This window comes from Chiloscyllium plagiosum, chromosome 25 (assembly GCF_004010195.1).
Source record: "Chiloscyllium plagiosum isolate BGI_BamShark_2017 chromosome 25, ASM401019v2, whole genome shotgun sequence".
NCBI lineage: Eukaryota > Metazoa > Chordata > Chondrichthyes > Orectolobiformes > Hemiscylliidae > Chiloscyllium > Chiloscyllium plagiosum.
This window is the reverse complement of record NC_057734.1, coordinates 44,363,428-44,379,907: the sequence shown is the minus strand read 5'-3', so window position 1 is coordinate 44,379,907 and position 16,480 is coordinate 44,363,428. Positions and strand designations below refer to the sequence as shown.

The following is a 16,480-nucleotide window of genomic DNA, read 5'->3' as shown; positions in this document are numbered from 1 at the left end:
ATAATAGTGAAGCAGACTTGAATGAAATGTATTTTGTTATGTTTTATTAAGCACAATTTTCTAATTTCATCTTCCTGTGTCTTTCATCCATTACTTACTTGATTAAATACAGCTCTTATTCTCAAATGATTCTTGGAGCGAAGAAGGATGAGAGGTGACTTGATAGAAGTGCACAAGATAATGAGCAGCATGCACAGAGTGGATAGCCAGAGACTTTTTCCCAGGGCAGAAATGGCTATCATGAGGGGGCATAATTTTAAGGTGATTAGAGGAAGGTTTAGGGGAGGTGTCAGAGGTAGTTTTTTTTTACGCAGAGAGTGGTGGGTGCATGGAATGACTGCCAGCAGTGGTAGTAGAGGCAGAGACATTAGGGACATTTAGTGACTCTTGGCTAGGAACATGGAGGATAGTAGTGAAAAGTATGTAGGCTAGTTTGATCTTAGAGTAGGATAATGTTTGGCACAACATCAAGGGCCAAAGAGCCGGTACTGTGTTGTACTATTCTATGTTCTATGTAGAAGTGCAGTCCAAATTAGATTCCCTACAGTGTGGAAAAAGGCTCTTCGGCCCAACCAGTCCACACCGACCCTCCAAAGAGAAACCCACCCAGACCCATTTTCCTCTGACTAATGCACCTAACACTACGGGCGATTTAGCTTGGGTGATTCACCTGACCTGCACATCTTTGGACTGTGGGAGGAAACCGGACCACCCGGAGGAAACCCACGCAGACACGGGGAGAGTGTGCAAACTCCACACAGACAGTCGCCCGAGGCTGGAATCGAACCTGGGACCCTGGTGCTGTGAGGCAGCAGTGCTAACAAATATGTGCAAGGTGGGTGGAGGGGCCATGCTAAATTGCTCATAGTGTTCAGGATGTATAGGTTAGTTACATTAGCCCTAGGAGCTTGTTTCAACACTACTGGGCTTCTCAAAAATAATTCTTCCATGGGGTGTGGATATTGTTGGCTATTTATTGCCCTTGATGGGATGATGATGAATTGTCTTCTTTAATGTCTGCAGTTCATGTATTGTGTCAGTATATTCACAGTTCTACTTGGAGTGGGTGTGGGTGGGTGTGCGTGTGTGTGAAGTTCTTCTTCGAGTTTCTGTACTATTTTGATATAATTGAATAACTGGCTCGGCCATATCAGAAGGTAACTATGCAACTATGAGACTGAAATATTGTAAGAGTCAGAGGCATCTTTTCCTGAAAGACATAGTGAAACATTTAAGCGAGCAGAAGATATGTTTTTTTTTTCAGGAGACCTCTAGATTATTCCAAAGTTTGAGTTGGATACACTGTACGAAAATGTGCATTGTTTGACAGTAATTGTAACAGAAAGGAAGTCTACATATCTTCAGTGAAAGTAGTGTTTATCTCCAAGAGACTTTATTTTATTTTGATGAATGTTATTCCATTTGTATTAGTGAAATCTAAATTCGCCCGGCCTCAGAGATCATGTGGTGAGAGCATTTAATTTACACTCTGCTGAAGGAAGCGCATTTTAACTGCAGCATTACAGCAAAGGCAACTGCTGCCTGGGGTTTTGTTTGCAAAGTTCTGAATTCCATTTAGCAGGTTTCGTTATCATACTGAGATGATGTGCAATTCCAAGAGGGTCTCAGAGATAACACCAAAAAAAAAACTGCCAACTCATCTGCTACAGCAGCCGGATATATTTAAATATCTCGGAAAGCTGATTAGCCTGTTTTGAGCCCATCTTTTGTGGAGACGCTTCACATCCATAGTTGAAAGCCGTCAAGCAGCAGCGCCAACGTTGAAACGTTTAAAGTAGGGATAAGTAAAGACTTTGATGCTCAATTTAGGTAAGAAGACGGGGTGATGCAAGGAAGTAAAATGTTCCATAATCAAAGGGGGGGAACCGCAAATCCTCGGCAGCTCAGACATCATATATGGAGAGAGGGGGATTTTTCAGGTTAATGGCCTCGCCCGAAATGATAATGCTACCTTTCTTTCCATTATGATACCTGACCTATTGATAATTTCAACGCCTTCTGTTTTTAATTGCGCATTTTCAGAATTTTGTTTGCGTTAAAGAGGGTCATAGGTTTGTAATGAGAGGAGAAAATGGGAGAGAGTGTGAGACACTTGAACTGTACGGAGGCATATGTATTTCGGAGATTACAGCAGTGATGGCATCAAAGCTCAAATAAACAGATGTGTTCATGGTATTACAAGGCTGTAATGGAGTAGGACGCTAGAAGTTTGAAGTGGGAGAATGCAATCAGTAGGTCGCAGTTTATTTTAGCCTGCTGAGAACTGGCTCCAAGGGAAAAGGGCTCCAAGGATGGTGGTGGAGGGTTGCTTTTCAGACTGGAGGCCTATGGCCAGTGGTGAGCCACAAGCATCACTGCTGGGTCCATTGTTTTTTGTCATTTATATTAAAGATTTGGACGTGAACGTAGGAGGTATAGTAATAAGTCTGCAGATGCACCAAAATTGTTGGTGTAGTTGACAGCCAAGTGGAGTATCTTAGAGTACAATGAGATCTTCATCAGATGGGGTGGCACAGTGGGAGATGGAGTTTAATTTAGGTAAGTGTGAGGTGCTGCATTTGGAAAGGCAAATCAGGGCAGGGCTTATACCCTTAATGATTAGTTCCTGGAGAGAGTTGCTGAGCAAAGAGATCTTGGAGTGCAGGTTCATAGTTCCTTGAAAGTAGAGTTTCAGGTAGACAGGTTAGTGAAGAAGATGTTTGGTAAGCTTGCCTTTATTGGTCAGTGCATTGTGTGCAGGAGTTGGGAGGTCATGTTACAGCTAGGCCACTTTTGGTATACTGCGTTCAGTTCTGGTCTCCCTGCTAAAGGAAGGATATTTTGAAACTTGAAAGGGTTCAGAAAAGATTACAAAGATGTTGCCAAGTTTGGAGGCTTTGGGCTAGAGGGTGAGGCTGAATTGGCTGGGGTTATTTTCCCTGAAATGTCTGAGGCTGAGGGTCATCTTATAGAAATTTATAAAATCATGAAGAGCATAAATAGGGTGAATAGACAGTGTCTTTTCCCTCAGGTAGCGGAGTCCAAAATGAGAGGGCATTGGTTTAAGGTGAGAGGGAAAAAAATTTAAAAGGGACTGAAGAGCAAGCTTTTTCATGCAGAGGGTAGTGTGTGTATGGAATGAGCTGCCAGTGAAAGTGGTGGAGGCTAGTACAGTTACAACATTTAAAAGGTATCAGGATGGTAATATGAACAAAAAGGATATAAAGGTATATGGGCCAAATGGTGGCAAATGGGACTAGATTAACTTAGGATACCTGGTCGGCATGAATGAGTTAGACCGGAGGATCTGTTTCCATGCTGTCTGTGACTCTATCATTCTATGCTCAGTAATGTTTGTTGTATAATTTGGGATGTTTCCCAATTGTTCCGTTTTGACAATTTCTTTGAGCAGACTGGTATCTCCATAATTCAAACTCTCGCCCAAACATTTAGATCTCCCAAAATTAACAATTGCCCCCCATTTACAGCAAGTAGTTTAGCAAAAACAAAATCACTAACCACTGCCTAAAATGAATAATGACTTTATTCTTAATTAAACATTTTCTGAAAATAGAGATGTAGAAAGTGCAGTAAAAGTTTAGTATTAGCCTATAAGATATGAAAATCAATTTTAAATATTTCAAAATATTATGCTAGTTCACAAGATTTTAAAACAAATGTTTTCTCCCACCCTACTTTGTGTGATTTATTTGAACAGTCTGTTATACTTGGGGGAAGAATTCCAGGTGATTCTCCTAGAGTAGATTCAGTTAAAACTGTCCAGAACTGCACTCAACTTGTCAAAATAGTCTTCGAGGTGTCTGTCAATGTTTCACTGAATTGTGACAGGAGATTGAGAGAAAATGTGCAAATAAAACCCATTAACTCTGGATTTCCCACGAAAATGAAAGTAATGCGTTACCCTGTAACTTACACCAGAGGAATTCATTGATGTTATTGTCATCCTATTGGAGTCAACTCTCAGCACTTGTGTGCTGAAGCTTGGTGTTGAACTGTTACTGTCACCCTATATTTCACTATCCAAAAATCAGAATTTAAAGTGGTCTCATTAAAGATCTATAAACCTACAAATGTGAACATTCATTAAATTCTATTTGTGATATCTTGCATCAACAAAGACAAGTGGATCTTTGATACTAACTCCCAATCAGCATTTCAATGTGTTATATTTCAGGTAAGGAGAGCAGCTTTAATTCTGAATGGGGTGCATTGAAAATGGTCATAAATAAGGTCATGCATTTTTAAATTGGTCATTGGATACATAAAGATGGTGGGTGCTTTTACTTGGATGTAGAATAAAAGCAAATTTTATTTCCAGTGATAGGGGAATGTCACTTTAGGGGAACTTCACTTTACAAACTCACTTTGCTTCACCTGACTGAAAACAAAGGATGCAAAACCCTTGGATGTATCTAATAATTATTCCAGGGTAATTCAGAATTTCCAAAATAAAATGTTAGGACTGTTTTGTTTCAATAACAAACATTTGTATTTAAAAGATGTCTTAAAGTCATGCAGACAGCTAATTTAACTAAAGGCAATTAATCAATATCGGTATCAAGTTAAAGAAGCAGATGACTGTGTTAAGTCTTAAGCAAATTTTGCAAGTCAAGAGAGGGAGGAGTTGAAGTGGAGATTCCAGAATTGAAAATTTATATCTAAGACGCGCCAGAGTGTAGTAATGTTTCAGTCATTCATGAGTTGGTAGCTGTTTTTCCTTTGAGAAAGGAGGTCGAGTTCAAGCTCTACTCCAAAGACTTGAGGGTACACTGAAGGAAGGCAGTATTACTAGACGTTCTGACTTTTGGATAAGACTCTCAACCAAACATTAACAATCAGCCATTTCAGTTAGAAGGAAGATATCCAATTTTCACCATTACAAAGATAAGTGGATTTCTCCTTTGTATCCAAGGCCAAATTTAGCCTTGGAGAAAGTGAGGACTGCAGATACTGGAGATCAGAGCTGAAAATGTGTTGCTGGAAAAGCGCAGCAGGTCGGGCAGCATCCAAGGAGCAGGAGAATCGACGTTTTGGGCATGAGCATTTCCTGATTCCTGAAGAAGGGCTCATGCCTGAAACGTTGATTCTCCTGCTCCTTGGATGCTGCCTGACCTGCTGCAAATTTAGCCTTGAACTAGCACTAAATAAAAATTGACTGGTCATTATCTTTTGCAGTGTGTGGGACTTTGTTTGAAATAAGTTAGGAGCTGTTTCCTACTTTACAACAGTGACTTTGTTTTTATTCATTCATGGGATGATGAAATCACTGGCTAGGCCAACATTTATTGTCCATCCCAGAGGGCAGTTAAGAGTCAACCACATTGCTCTGTGTCTGGAGTCACATGTAGGGCAGACCAGGCAAGGATGGCAGTTTCCTTCCCTAAAGGACATTAGTGAACCAGGTGGGGTTTTACTTTGCTTTTACTTTCTCCAATTAAATAATATTCAATTCCTCTATTCTACCATATAAAGTGCATAACCTCGCATTTGTCCATATTATATTCTATCTGCAAATGTTTTCCTACTCACTTAACCTGACTATATACCTTTGAGACTCTTTGTGCCATTCTCATCACTTGCACTTCCATATATTTTTGTGTCATCTGCAATCTTGACTAAGTATATTCCCTGTCCTCATCCAAGTCATGAATGTTTATTGTAAATGACTGTGGCTCCAAAACTAATCACTGGGTCCTTCCACTAGTTGCAGATTGCCATTCTGTAAATGCACCCATTATCCCAATGCCACGTCCAACACAATGGACTCTTAATGAGTTAAATAGCCTAATGTGTGGTGCAGTATCAAATGAAAATCCAAATCTATTCCATCTACTGCTTCTGCTTTATCTGTCCTGCTTGTTTACTCCTCAAAGAATTCCAGTACATTTACCAAGCATCACTTCCCTTCCATAAAGCCATGCTGACCCTGCACAATCATATCATGTATTTTTAAATGCTCTACAGTTCTATCCTTTGTAATACTTTCTAACATTTTCCCAAGAACAAACTTCAAGCTGATTGGTCTATCATTCCCATTATTTTGTCTCCATTTTGACTCCTCATGGTAGTCTGGTTAGCAAGGTTAGATCACACGGATTATAGAGAGAACTAGCTATTTGGATGCAGAACTGGCTCAAAGATTGGGGGTGGTAGTGGAGGGTTGCTTTTTGGACTGGATGCCTGTGCACTGTGTGCCACAATGATAAGTGCTGGGTCCACTGCTTTTTAACATTTATATGAAGGATTTGGATGTGAACATAGGAGGTATGGTTAGTAAGTTTGACACCGAAATTGAGGTGTAGTGAACAGTGAGGAAGGTTACCTTAGAGTACAATGGGATCTTGATCAGATGGTCCAATTGGCTGTGAAATGGTGGATGGGATTTAATTTAGATAAATGTGAGGTGCTGCATTTTGGAAAGGCAAATCAGGACAAGACTTACAATTGAAGGTATAAGCTTCTGGGGAGTGTTGCTGGAAAAAGAGACCTTGGAGTGCAGGTTCATAGTTCTTTGAAAGTAGAGCTGCAAGTAGATAAGATACTGAAGAAAATATTTTATATGCTTGCCTTTATTGGTCAGTGCATTGAGTTTAGGAGTTTGGAGGTCATGTTGCAGCTGTACAGGGCATTGGTTAGGCCACTTTTGGAATACTGCATGCAATTCTGGTCTCCCTGGTATAGGAAGGGTGTTGTGAAACTTGAAAAGGGATAGAAAAAATTTACAAGGATGTTGCCAGGATAGGAGGATTTGAGTTATAGGGAGAGGCTGAATAGACCGGGGCTATTTTCAATGGAACATCAGAGGCTGAGGGGTGACCTTATAGAGGTCTATACAAACATGAAGGACATAGATAGGCTGGATAGCCAAGGTCTTTTCCTCAGGGTGGGGGAGTCCAAAACTAGAGGGCTTAGGTTTCAGGTGAGAGGGGAAAGTTTTAAAAGAGATCTAAGGGGCAACTTGTTCATTAAGAGGATTGTGCAGGTATGGATTGAACTGCCAGAGGAAGTGGTGGAGGTTGGTACAATTGTAACATTTAAAAGGCATCTGGATGGGTATGTGAATAAGAAGTGTTTAGGTAGATTTGGGCCAAATGTGACTTGGTTTACTTAGGATATCTGCTCAGCATGGACAAATTGGACCAAAGGGTTTGCTGTATATATCTTGATGACTGTTTATGTTACACTGGCAGTTTTCCAGTTCTCTAGTTGTTTCCCAGAATCTAAAAATTCCTGGAAGATTACCACCAGAGTATCCACTATCTCTGTTGTTACTTCCTGTAATATTCTAAGCTGTATCACATCAGGTCCAGGGATGTATTGTACTCATCTTCAGCCAAAATAGTTTCCCTATCACTTTTTCTTGAGTGATAATTGCTCTCCACTTCTGCTCCTTGAACATTTAGTAATTTTGAAATGCTATTAATGTTTTCAACTTTAAAGAATGGTTCAATGGATTCATTCAAGTCCTCTGCCATTTTTTGATTCCCCACTATTATTTCCCCACCCTCATTCTCTAAGGGGCCTATGTTCATTTTCATCTTACTCTTTTTATATATTTAAAGATGTTCTTGTGGCCCATCTAGATATTCCTAGAACATTTACCCTCAACGATTATTTTCTTTAGTTTGTTTTGGTCATCTTTTGTCAGTTTGTAAATCTTTCCCAATCATCTTACATACCATTACTCTTTGCTACATTGTATGTTTTTTTAACCAGTCCCATTCTAGAATCCTTCTTCCTGTCTAAGATACATCTTTGCTGTGAGTCATGTACTATTTTCTGTTGTTGTTCCTCATCCATCTTTGCTGCTGAACTCCTTTCCCATCCACTCCAGCCAGTTTTGCTCCCATTCCCTTGTGATTATCCTTATTTTAGTTTAATACAACAACTTCTAATTCAAGTTCCTCAGTATTCCTCAATTCTACCATGTTATAGGGACTTTTTTTTCCTGAGGGGATCTTTCACTCTGCCTTTATTTATAAAACCTGCTTACATATCATCAGATCCAAAATAGCCAAATCCCTGGCTAGAGCTACAACACATTCTTCTCAGAAACTGTACTGAATGCACTCTATTAATTCTTTCTCATGGATTCGTCTACCAATCTGACTATCCCAATCTACTTATAAAGTTATTCGTGAATAATATACTGCCTTTGCTACATGCCCTCATTACTCTTAATGTATTCAATATCTCACCATCTCTTAGGTGGCTTATAGATTACTCCTTCTACTATCTTCTTTCCCTTTTTATTCTTTCCTCCATTATTATGGATTCTGCATCTTCCAAGTCAAGAACATTTGTTGCTAGTGTATTTATTACATTCCTTACCAACACTGCTACCTCACTATCCTTTCCTTCCTGCTTGTCCTTTCAGAAGCTCACATTATTTAGTTCCTAGTTTTGATCTGCTTCTCACTATGTCTCTGTAACAGCTATAAGATCAGACCAGTTAACTTGTTTTTGTACTGTTAAATCATCTGTTGTATTCTGAATATTATACATACTGAAGCAAAAAGCCATAATTTTTGATTTGTTACCACTTTTTTCCACGTTCAACCCTATTATTTGCTGTTTTTCTGTTTATATTCTCTGTCCCTTCCTGTCCCTCTCTGAATATCAATGCTACCATATCCTTTTGTTTTGCACATAGCGTCTCCTCTCACCCACCCGTCACTTAATTTATAATTGTCCATCATACTCTAAACCCTTTAGACCTGTCTCGAGTTACTCTGAAATATTATCGGTCAAATAAATCAACGAATTTTAAACAACCAAACAGTAGAAGTGAAAATACTAATAACTACAGAGTTCAACGACTTTTTGAAGGCAATGAGTTCATGTTATGACTTGTTGGTCTAATATCGCGTGTACTCTGTGCAGGTCTGAACGAGATAGCGGGGTGGGACTGCTGATTTCAGCGAACGTGTTTGTTGTGACTTAGCCCTTTTATCAGCTGGAGCAGAGATCACTCTCTTCAGCAGGAATGGTGCTGTCGAAGTTTTTAAAAAGTGAAGACGTTTAGTGTGAATAGATTGGGTTTAAAACAATGCACCCAAATAATGGAATGTAAAATTGATTTCTCTTTAATTTAGCCGAGAAGAAAGAAGGAATTTTTGTGGGAAGCAATATGTGTCTCGTTTGGTAAACGTAGATAGGAATTTGACATACATGAATAACTACCGATGCCAAAACACAATCGCGTGGAGTCGATCTAATGTTTTAGGGCAGGATTGCAAAAATAAACATTTTTTTTTTCTCAGCCGGTAGGTCAGAATGATTGGGAAGTACACATCCATATCGAATAATTTGTTCGATGGGCAGGTTTATTCCTGATTTATTCGGTTTATGGTGTTTCTTGTGAAATTACAATGATGAGCACATTGGAAGGGGCTCATCAATAATTGACTGATGCGAGTACCTGAGATTTCTTGTTATGTCTTACACGGGGGCCCAGTGGGATTGCCACCCACAGACCCAACATGGACCCATTTTATCTTAAGAAACGTCTATCTTAAGAAGGCGGGATGTAGGATTTCTGTCAGTTGATTCCAACACATTAAATGCAAGAAAAGTGCCCCCAAAATAATTTTGTTTTTACGATTTTAAGGAGACATTGAGAAGACTAGACAAATACAAGGTACATGTTCTTAGCGATGGCATATAAAAAATCAAACGAGAAAGAATTGCTAGGGAGCAAGGCAAGATGGGAAACAGGAGCAGTTGTAGGCTTTTTGGTCCTTCAAGCCTACTCTGCCAGACAATATGATCATCACCCTTCATCTAACTCAGTCCTCTGTTTCCACTTCTTCCCCATATCATTTGAACCCTCTAGTCCTAAGGACGAGATATAAAAACCCTTCTTGAAAACTTTCAATGTTTTGGCCTCAACCGCTTTCTGTGGCAGAGAATTCCACAAGATCATCACTCTCTGGGTAAAGGCATTTCTGCTTGTCTCAGTCCAAAGTAACCTACTCAGTTTCTTTAGATTGTGTCCCTGGTTCAGGACTCCCCATCATCATGAACATCCTCCCTTCCTTTACCCTGTCTAGTTCTGATAATATGTTATGGGTTTCTATGAGCTGCCCCCGTATTCGTTGATGAATATGTGTACATCATAGAACTGGTCCTGATTGAAATAGCTACAAACATAAAATCCTGCTTCCTAAAGCAAATCTTCCTTATACAAAAAGGAAAATGTAATTGGCTTATTCAGTTTTACTCCCATTGTAACATTTTCATTGCTCTCTTTTTTTCATAGATCATCCAAGAGCACATAGTTGAAAAGCATCAAAAAATATCTCTCAGTAACAACTTCAATCTATAGATGCTCATGTACTTGAGTATATACCATACCCCTCTCCTCGAGGCAATAGATAATAACATGAGAGCAGGCGAATAGTAGCATTCATGAAAAAAATTGGATAGATGCTGGAAAAGGAAATGAATGGGAGGTGTATGGGAAAAGAGCTAAAGAGTGGAACAAATTGAGCAAGATGGTTGAAATTGGTTCATTATACTTGGGTTTTCAAAACAAATTAGGCATAATGTATACGCGATTATTTCTCATGTATGTATTTAACACTTCTTAATTGGACACATTGTTTGAGTTTATGAAGAAAGTCAAAAGTCACATGACACTGGATTATAGTCCAACAGGTTTATTTGAAATCACAAGCTTTCAGACCTTGCTCCTTCTTCAGGTAGCTAGTGAGAAAGGATGCACTGGACACAGAATTTATAAGTAAAAATCAATTGCAAATGTGTTGAATAAATCTAGATGGTTGTTAAGTCTTTAATCAGTTAGAATGATTAGGTCTTAATTGTTTAATATGTTCAAGAAACACACAATCTGTAGAGTCAGTCATTGTGGCATTTCATAAATTCCTACTTTGGAAATAAAAACAGTCTGACTCCAGGTCATGTCACAGAGAGACTTTAAACAAGGTGTCATACCTGAAATGCATTATCTGACCTGAGATATCACCTCTTTTATACTGATAAAGCCTTAAGTTATATTGGGGCAGTGACTTGAAAGAAATTCTGGGATTTACATATTAATCAATCAAAACCTGCAACTCCATTCTAACTGATTAAAGACTTAACAGCCATCTGGGTTTTGCATCAGTTGTATGACCCTTTGATATTTTACTTATAAATTCTGTGTCTGTGTATACTTTCTCACTAGCTACATGAAGAAGGAGCAAGGCTCCAAAAGATTGTGGTTTCAAATAAACTTGTTGGAATACAACTCAGTGTTGTGTGATTTTTGACTTTGATCACTCCAATCCGATCCCGGCACCTCCACATCATGGTTTCTGAAGAAAGTGCAACTCAGACACATTTGCTCATTTAGTTACTCAGCAAATGCATTTGCGTCAAACAATCCACTGGCTCCTTCATACTCCTTCTCTGGTTCCAGCCCCTGGTTTAGATGAAAATGGGAATCCATGGACATTTGGCTCCGTGTGGTTCAAGAAAACTCTATGTTTCCACAATGAAACTCACATACAATCATCGCCCAAGCAGGGTTTAGTTATCGTACCATATGTTTCATTTATCTTATTTCCCAGCCCCATGTATGACTCTATCAAATCTATAATGGACTACAAGATGAAGTAATGTTGATTTGTGGATTTGTGGCATTGTTTAAGACAGTTGGTCAAATCTTATTCCTTGTAGTTAATTTCTTTTCTTAAAGCCACTTTGACGTAAATTCCAAAATTGCTGGAGAAACTCGACAGGTCTGGCATCATCTGTGGACAAAAAGCAGAGTTAATAATTTGAGGCCAATGGCCTTTCTTTAGAACTTACAGTTGCTGGGAAAAAGGTAGTATTTAAGATGAATGCAGGGGTGGGATGGGGAAAGGAGTGTGTGGATATGTGGAGATGGAGTTCAAAGAGGCATCCTCTCAGCATTTAGCCTGTCAAGCCCCTTAAAATCCTATATGTTTCAATGAGATAATCTCTCGTTCCTCCAAACTCCAGTGGGTAGAGTCCTGATCTGTTTAACCTTTGCTCATAAGTCAATCCCTTCATACCAGGGATCATTACAGTGAATATTCTCTGAATTGCCTCCAATTAAACGTTATCCTCTCTTACATAAGGGGACCAAAACAGCCCACGATACTCCAGAAGTGGTCACACCAGCATCTTGTTGTTACGAAATTGATGGTGTGTACTGTACCTTTAAGAGAGAGTGAATGCTGTTCTGCACTGAGAACTTAGAAGCACCTATGTCATATGACTAGATAACAGCCTCAGTGTGTACTGGAAAATGGAAAATATGTAACATTTGACTGTGAAATGGATACCTGAGTTGGTTGTTGTTTTGACAGCAATTCGGATCTAACCAATCAGTTTAAATTATATGCTAAGATACTGAAACCCAGTTTGAATCTATTGTTTTGCCAACATAAAATCAATGAAAAAACCCAATGTTGGGGATATTAAAAAGGTGGCATTTTGAAAATCAGAGAGAGTAACTGCTATCAAGCGAGAGACCCAAAAGATTGAAACACTCTCGATCAAAGGTACCTTTTTCATATGAAATATCTTCACAGTAAAAAGAAAGAAGACAACCTCAGGGGATTTTCAGCCGAAAGAAGACAGACACCGAAGACAACAGCCGCTGCATGGTTTTGAAATTAAATTTATATAAACTTAATGTGTTTTGTTGGAACAGTATGTTGTTATAGAGTTGGAGACAGGTAATAAGCAGTTAAGAGAAGGGGGGCTTACAATTGTAAATAGTTGTTCTTTAAAGTTCACTTTTAGAGTTAAAGAATACATTTTCATTAAACAATGGAATTTGGGAGTTCTCTGTCACTCATATTTTAACAGATTACGGGGCGAGGTGAACTTTTCTGGGTGTTCAGTTTAATTAACAGAGGAGTTCCCTGACGTGTCGTGACACTTGTACAGTGCTATAAGAATTCACTACTAATGTGTTGCAACTCCCTCGAAATAGGGGTCAGCATTCCATTATCCTTTCTAATTCCAGTTTTCAAGTTGTGTCTAATAATTAGACCTAAGAAGTCTGAATTTGTAATTTAGGTAGACGGGTTTTCTTTAACAAGTGTATTGGGCTATGTTAAAGCATTGAATTTGCTTTGTGTGTGCATTTCTTTTCTCTATCTGTCGCATTTCACCTTTATTTTCCCGAGCTAACCCGTGAATGTTGTCTGCAGGGATGTCAATGGTGAGACCGCAAGAGGTTTTCCTTGTGTTTCTCTCCTTGATCCCACTGGTTTTCCAATGTCCGCCGATGTGCCGCTGTACCGGAACCTCCACGGATTGCAGCAGCCGGGAAGTGAATGTCGACACTATTCCCAAACGCTTTGAGGCTGACGTCACCGAGATCAAACTGAACGACAACAAACTAACTTCCATCCCCAGCGGCTTTTTCGACCCTCTGAGGCAGCTGAGATCAGTCTCATTGGACAGGAACCCATGGAGCTGTGATTGCGACATTTTATATCTGAGATCCTGGCTCCTCAAGCAGGAAAACCGAACTATGTACAAGGAATTAAAGTGCTCCTCACCGGCGGCGCTCCAGGGAAGGCTCATCTTGTATCTAACGGAGGATGAGATAATATCTAGCTGCCAGGACTGGTACTGTAACATGGTTCAGATCTGCCAGATCTTGCTCTTCGCCTTCATCATCATTCAGGCCATTCTGCTGATTGGTGTCATCGTCTTCCTCAGGAGATTTGAAAGTTTTGCCAAGGAGGCGATCCGGGCACGAAAAGACGATCATTTTCGGAACGCGATGTAAAATAAATGTTCACTGGGCCCGACATTTTCAGAGTCCGGGGAAAAGCTTTATTTATTGCGCTTCCTGTACTCCACATGACATTGTGCCCGTGTGACAATTATTTCAGTTTTCACCATTTTAGGCCTGTTACTGTAATTTCTCAGCCAGTTTAATAGAGGAGAAGTCCCGAGGAAATGTCAAGCTTACTTTGCTTAAAATCTATGCAAATATAAAGAGCCCCGGATTAACTCGCGAGTCTTACACGTTACGCCTCGTTTGAGATTGATTAATGGCGAGACTATGAGAATTTAAGATATAGCTGTTAATGAAAATAAAGCTATTTTTCACGACGGCTTGGGAAGTTAAATACAAGCCGCGCCAACGTTTAGTCTCAATCCATCCTGATACTGGCAAGTAAGCGGGTGCTACACCAAAAAGAGAACTAAGAATCTCTCAGCACTGCAGCAGTTGAAGAACTTTTTCCAAAAAAATGGAATATTATTTCTAACGACGGTGGATGGGGCCTATTGATATTCCGGAATGCATTGAAAGGATTCTGGCGTTGTTTTGCACAGGGATAGAACAGTTAGCATTCTGAAATATATATTGTACGCTTGGATTTTTTTTTTGTCATTGCTATAAATTTAACTCAGCAAAAGCTTTACTATTGTAATCAATCGATTGTGCTTTTTCTAACATAAGGTCTGCTGAGAAATGCTAAATACCGGTCATTTTGTAGCAGCTGTATCATTGATAGAATGAAAACTTGTGATAGCAAATATTATACCGTGAGAAATTATAGACAGTAGCTGCCTGTATTGTATATTTTAAAAAATGTGTTCATGGGATTTGGACGTCACTGGTAAGGCCAGCATTTATTGTCCATCTCTAATCGTCCAGAGGCCAGATAAGGACATTAGTGAACCATATGGGTCTTAGGACAATGGATAATAATTACAAAAATAGAAATTGCTAGAAAAACTCAGCGGGTATAGCAGCATTTGTGGAGCGAAAGCAGAATGAAAGTTTCAGGTCCAGTGACCCTTCTTGAGAATGGGAATAGTTACATGGCCGCCATTGGGCTCGCTTTTGTGTTGAATTCAAATTTCACCGTCTGCCAGAATGAGAGTCGACCCCACGTCAGCAAAAAACATATATCTGGCATTCTGGATTACTAGTCGCAGTGGCGTTACAGCACCTGTCTTGCATGCTTTTCCAATCAAAGTAGTCACCCCACTGTCAATTGCTCAGGGCAGCACAGAGTGAAGACGGCACTCTCACTGTTTTATTCCTTCTCTTCACGTTATTTTTTCTCTTTTTTCTCAGCTGAGAAGATTGTAATTTTCTAGTTATATGTTTTTTTTTTGTTTTTGCGTGTAGGCGTGAGACACAGTGAAAACGCCAGGTGTGTAAATAACTTTACCAATACTGCACCACCATGAAAAACACCCATGTGGCCAGGAAACAGTATCAGGTCGAGACCCGTCAGGCAATGCCGATGTGAACTCTCTTCACTTTATATTCGATTAGGTAGTTTGCCCGCGATTATTCAATTCAATCAGCTCCACAGCGACACTGGTGGTGACTTAAAGAGACTCCCAATCACTTCGATTCAAAACAGTAAGAAATGCAATAAAATCGAAAGCAGATGTTATGAGGCAGAATAAAGATAACGGCCTACTGGAATTACCGTGGTGACGATACATTTGAAGTTGATCAATGTAAATTTTGGCGTTCAAAACAATGTTGTCAAACAGTTTCGCACTTCATGCAGATAGTCTGCAGCATAGAAACTTGTCAATGAAGCCCTGAGCTTTGTTCAGATTTTAAATTACTGCCAATAACACAAGAACATGAATATTAAACGCACCATTTGGCAGTCGAACTATCCCTACCATTCACCAGACACTGGCCTGAATTTTGCCGTCCCAATAGAGAGTAGATGCCCATTTATTTGGGGTGTGCGAGGCAGTATAACTACTACCGCTTCTATCGTTCGAGATACCGTAATGTATCAAGTCTTTCTTGCGCTGAATAAAGATTATTTACTGCACCAATACGGTTATCCTGGTAGTTATCGATGGATACTAGCGTTTAAGAAATATTTCACAACGGAACCTCATTAGTGCCAATTGTACAAACGCACAATTTTTCAGCAATATGTAAACTCTCCTCATGCAACAGTCCACTATTCCAGAATCACCCGAGTGAACCAGACATGTGCTTCCTCTGTGACAGGTATATCCTTCCTGGCATATCTGTTACTGGTGTAGCTCAGTCTACTACTGGTAGTACAGCAGAAAGTAAATATTCAACAATAAACTTTAGAACAAAACATATCCGAATTTTAGATAAATTAGAATCAACACTAACTGCCAAAATTCTGCAATACTTTTACAAATGATCCCAACTGGTTTTAACAGTGGACATGGCATATCCTGGCTTGACAGACAAAAGCAAAATACTACAGAAGCTGGAAAATCTGACACAAAATAAGAACAGCAAGTTGGGGAAAAGCCCATCAGTTCTGGCAGCATCTGTGAAGAGAAAAACAATTAACATTTTGGGGACAACCACTTTTTCAGGACTGCTAATAGACAAGTGACCTGCTCAATCAGATGCTTAAGCTTTGCAGTTAGTTACTGTGGTGGTTGGCCACTGAAGCATATATACACTAGACTGTAGATGTTCTTCAACAGCAGA

The 16,480-nt window shown here is 39.5% G+C and overlaps 1 protein-coding gene across 1 annotated transcript; it reads left to right on the top strand.

Moving 5' to 3' along the window:
* The first annotated feature begins 1,694 nt into the window (after positions 1 to 1,694).
* gp1bb (glycoprotein Ib platelet subunit beta) lies at positions 1,695 to 15,834 on the top strand. The gene is made up of 2 exons (XM_043716048.1): positions 1,695 to 1,830; positions 13,212 to 15,834. Exons 1-2 carry the CDS (start codon positions 1,818 to 1,820, stop codon positions 13,796 to 13,798), a joined length of 600 nt encoding a protein of 199 aa, XP_043571983.1. The 5' UTR covers positions 1,695 to 1,817; the 3' UTR covers positions 13,799 to 15,834.
* The last annotated feature ends 646 nt before the right edge of the window (positions 15,835 to 16,480 follow it).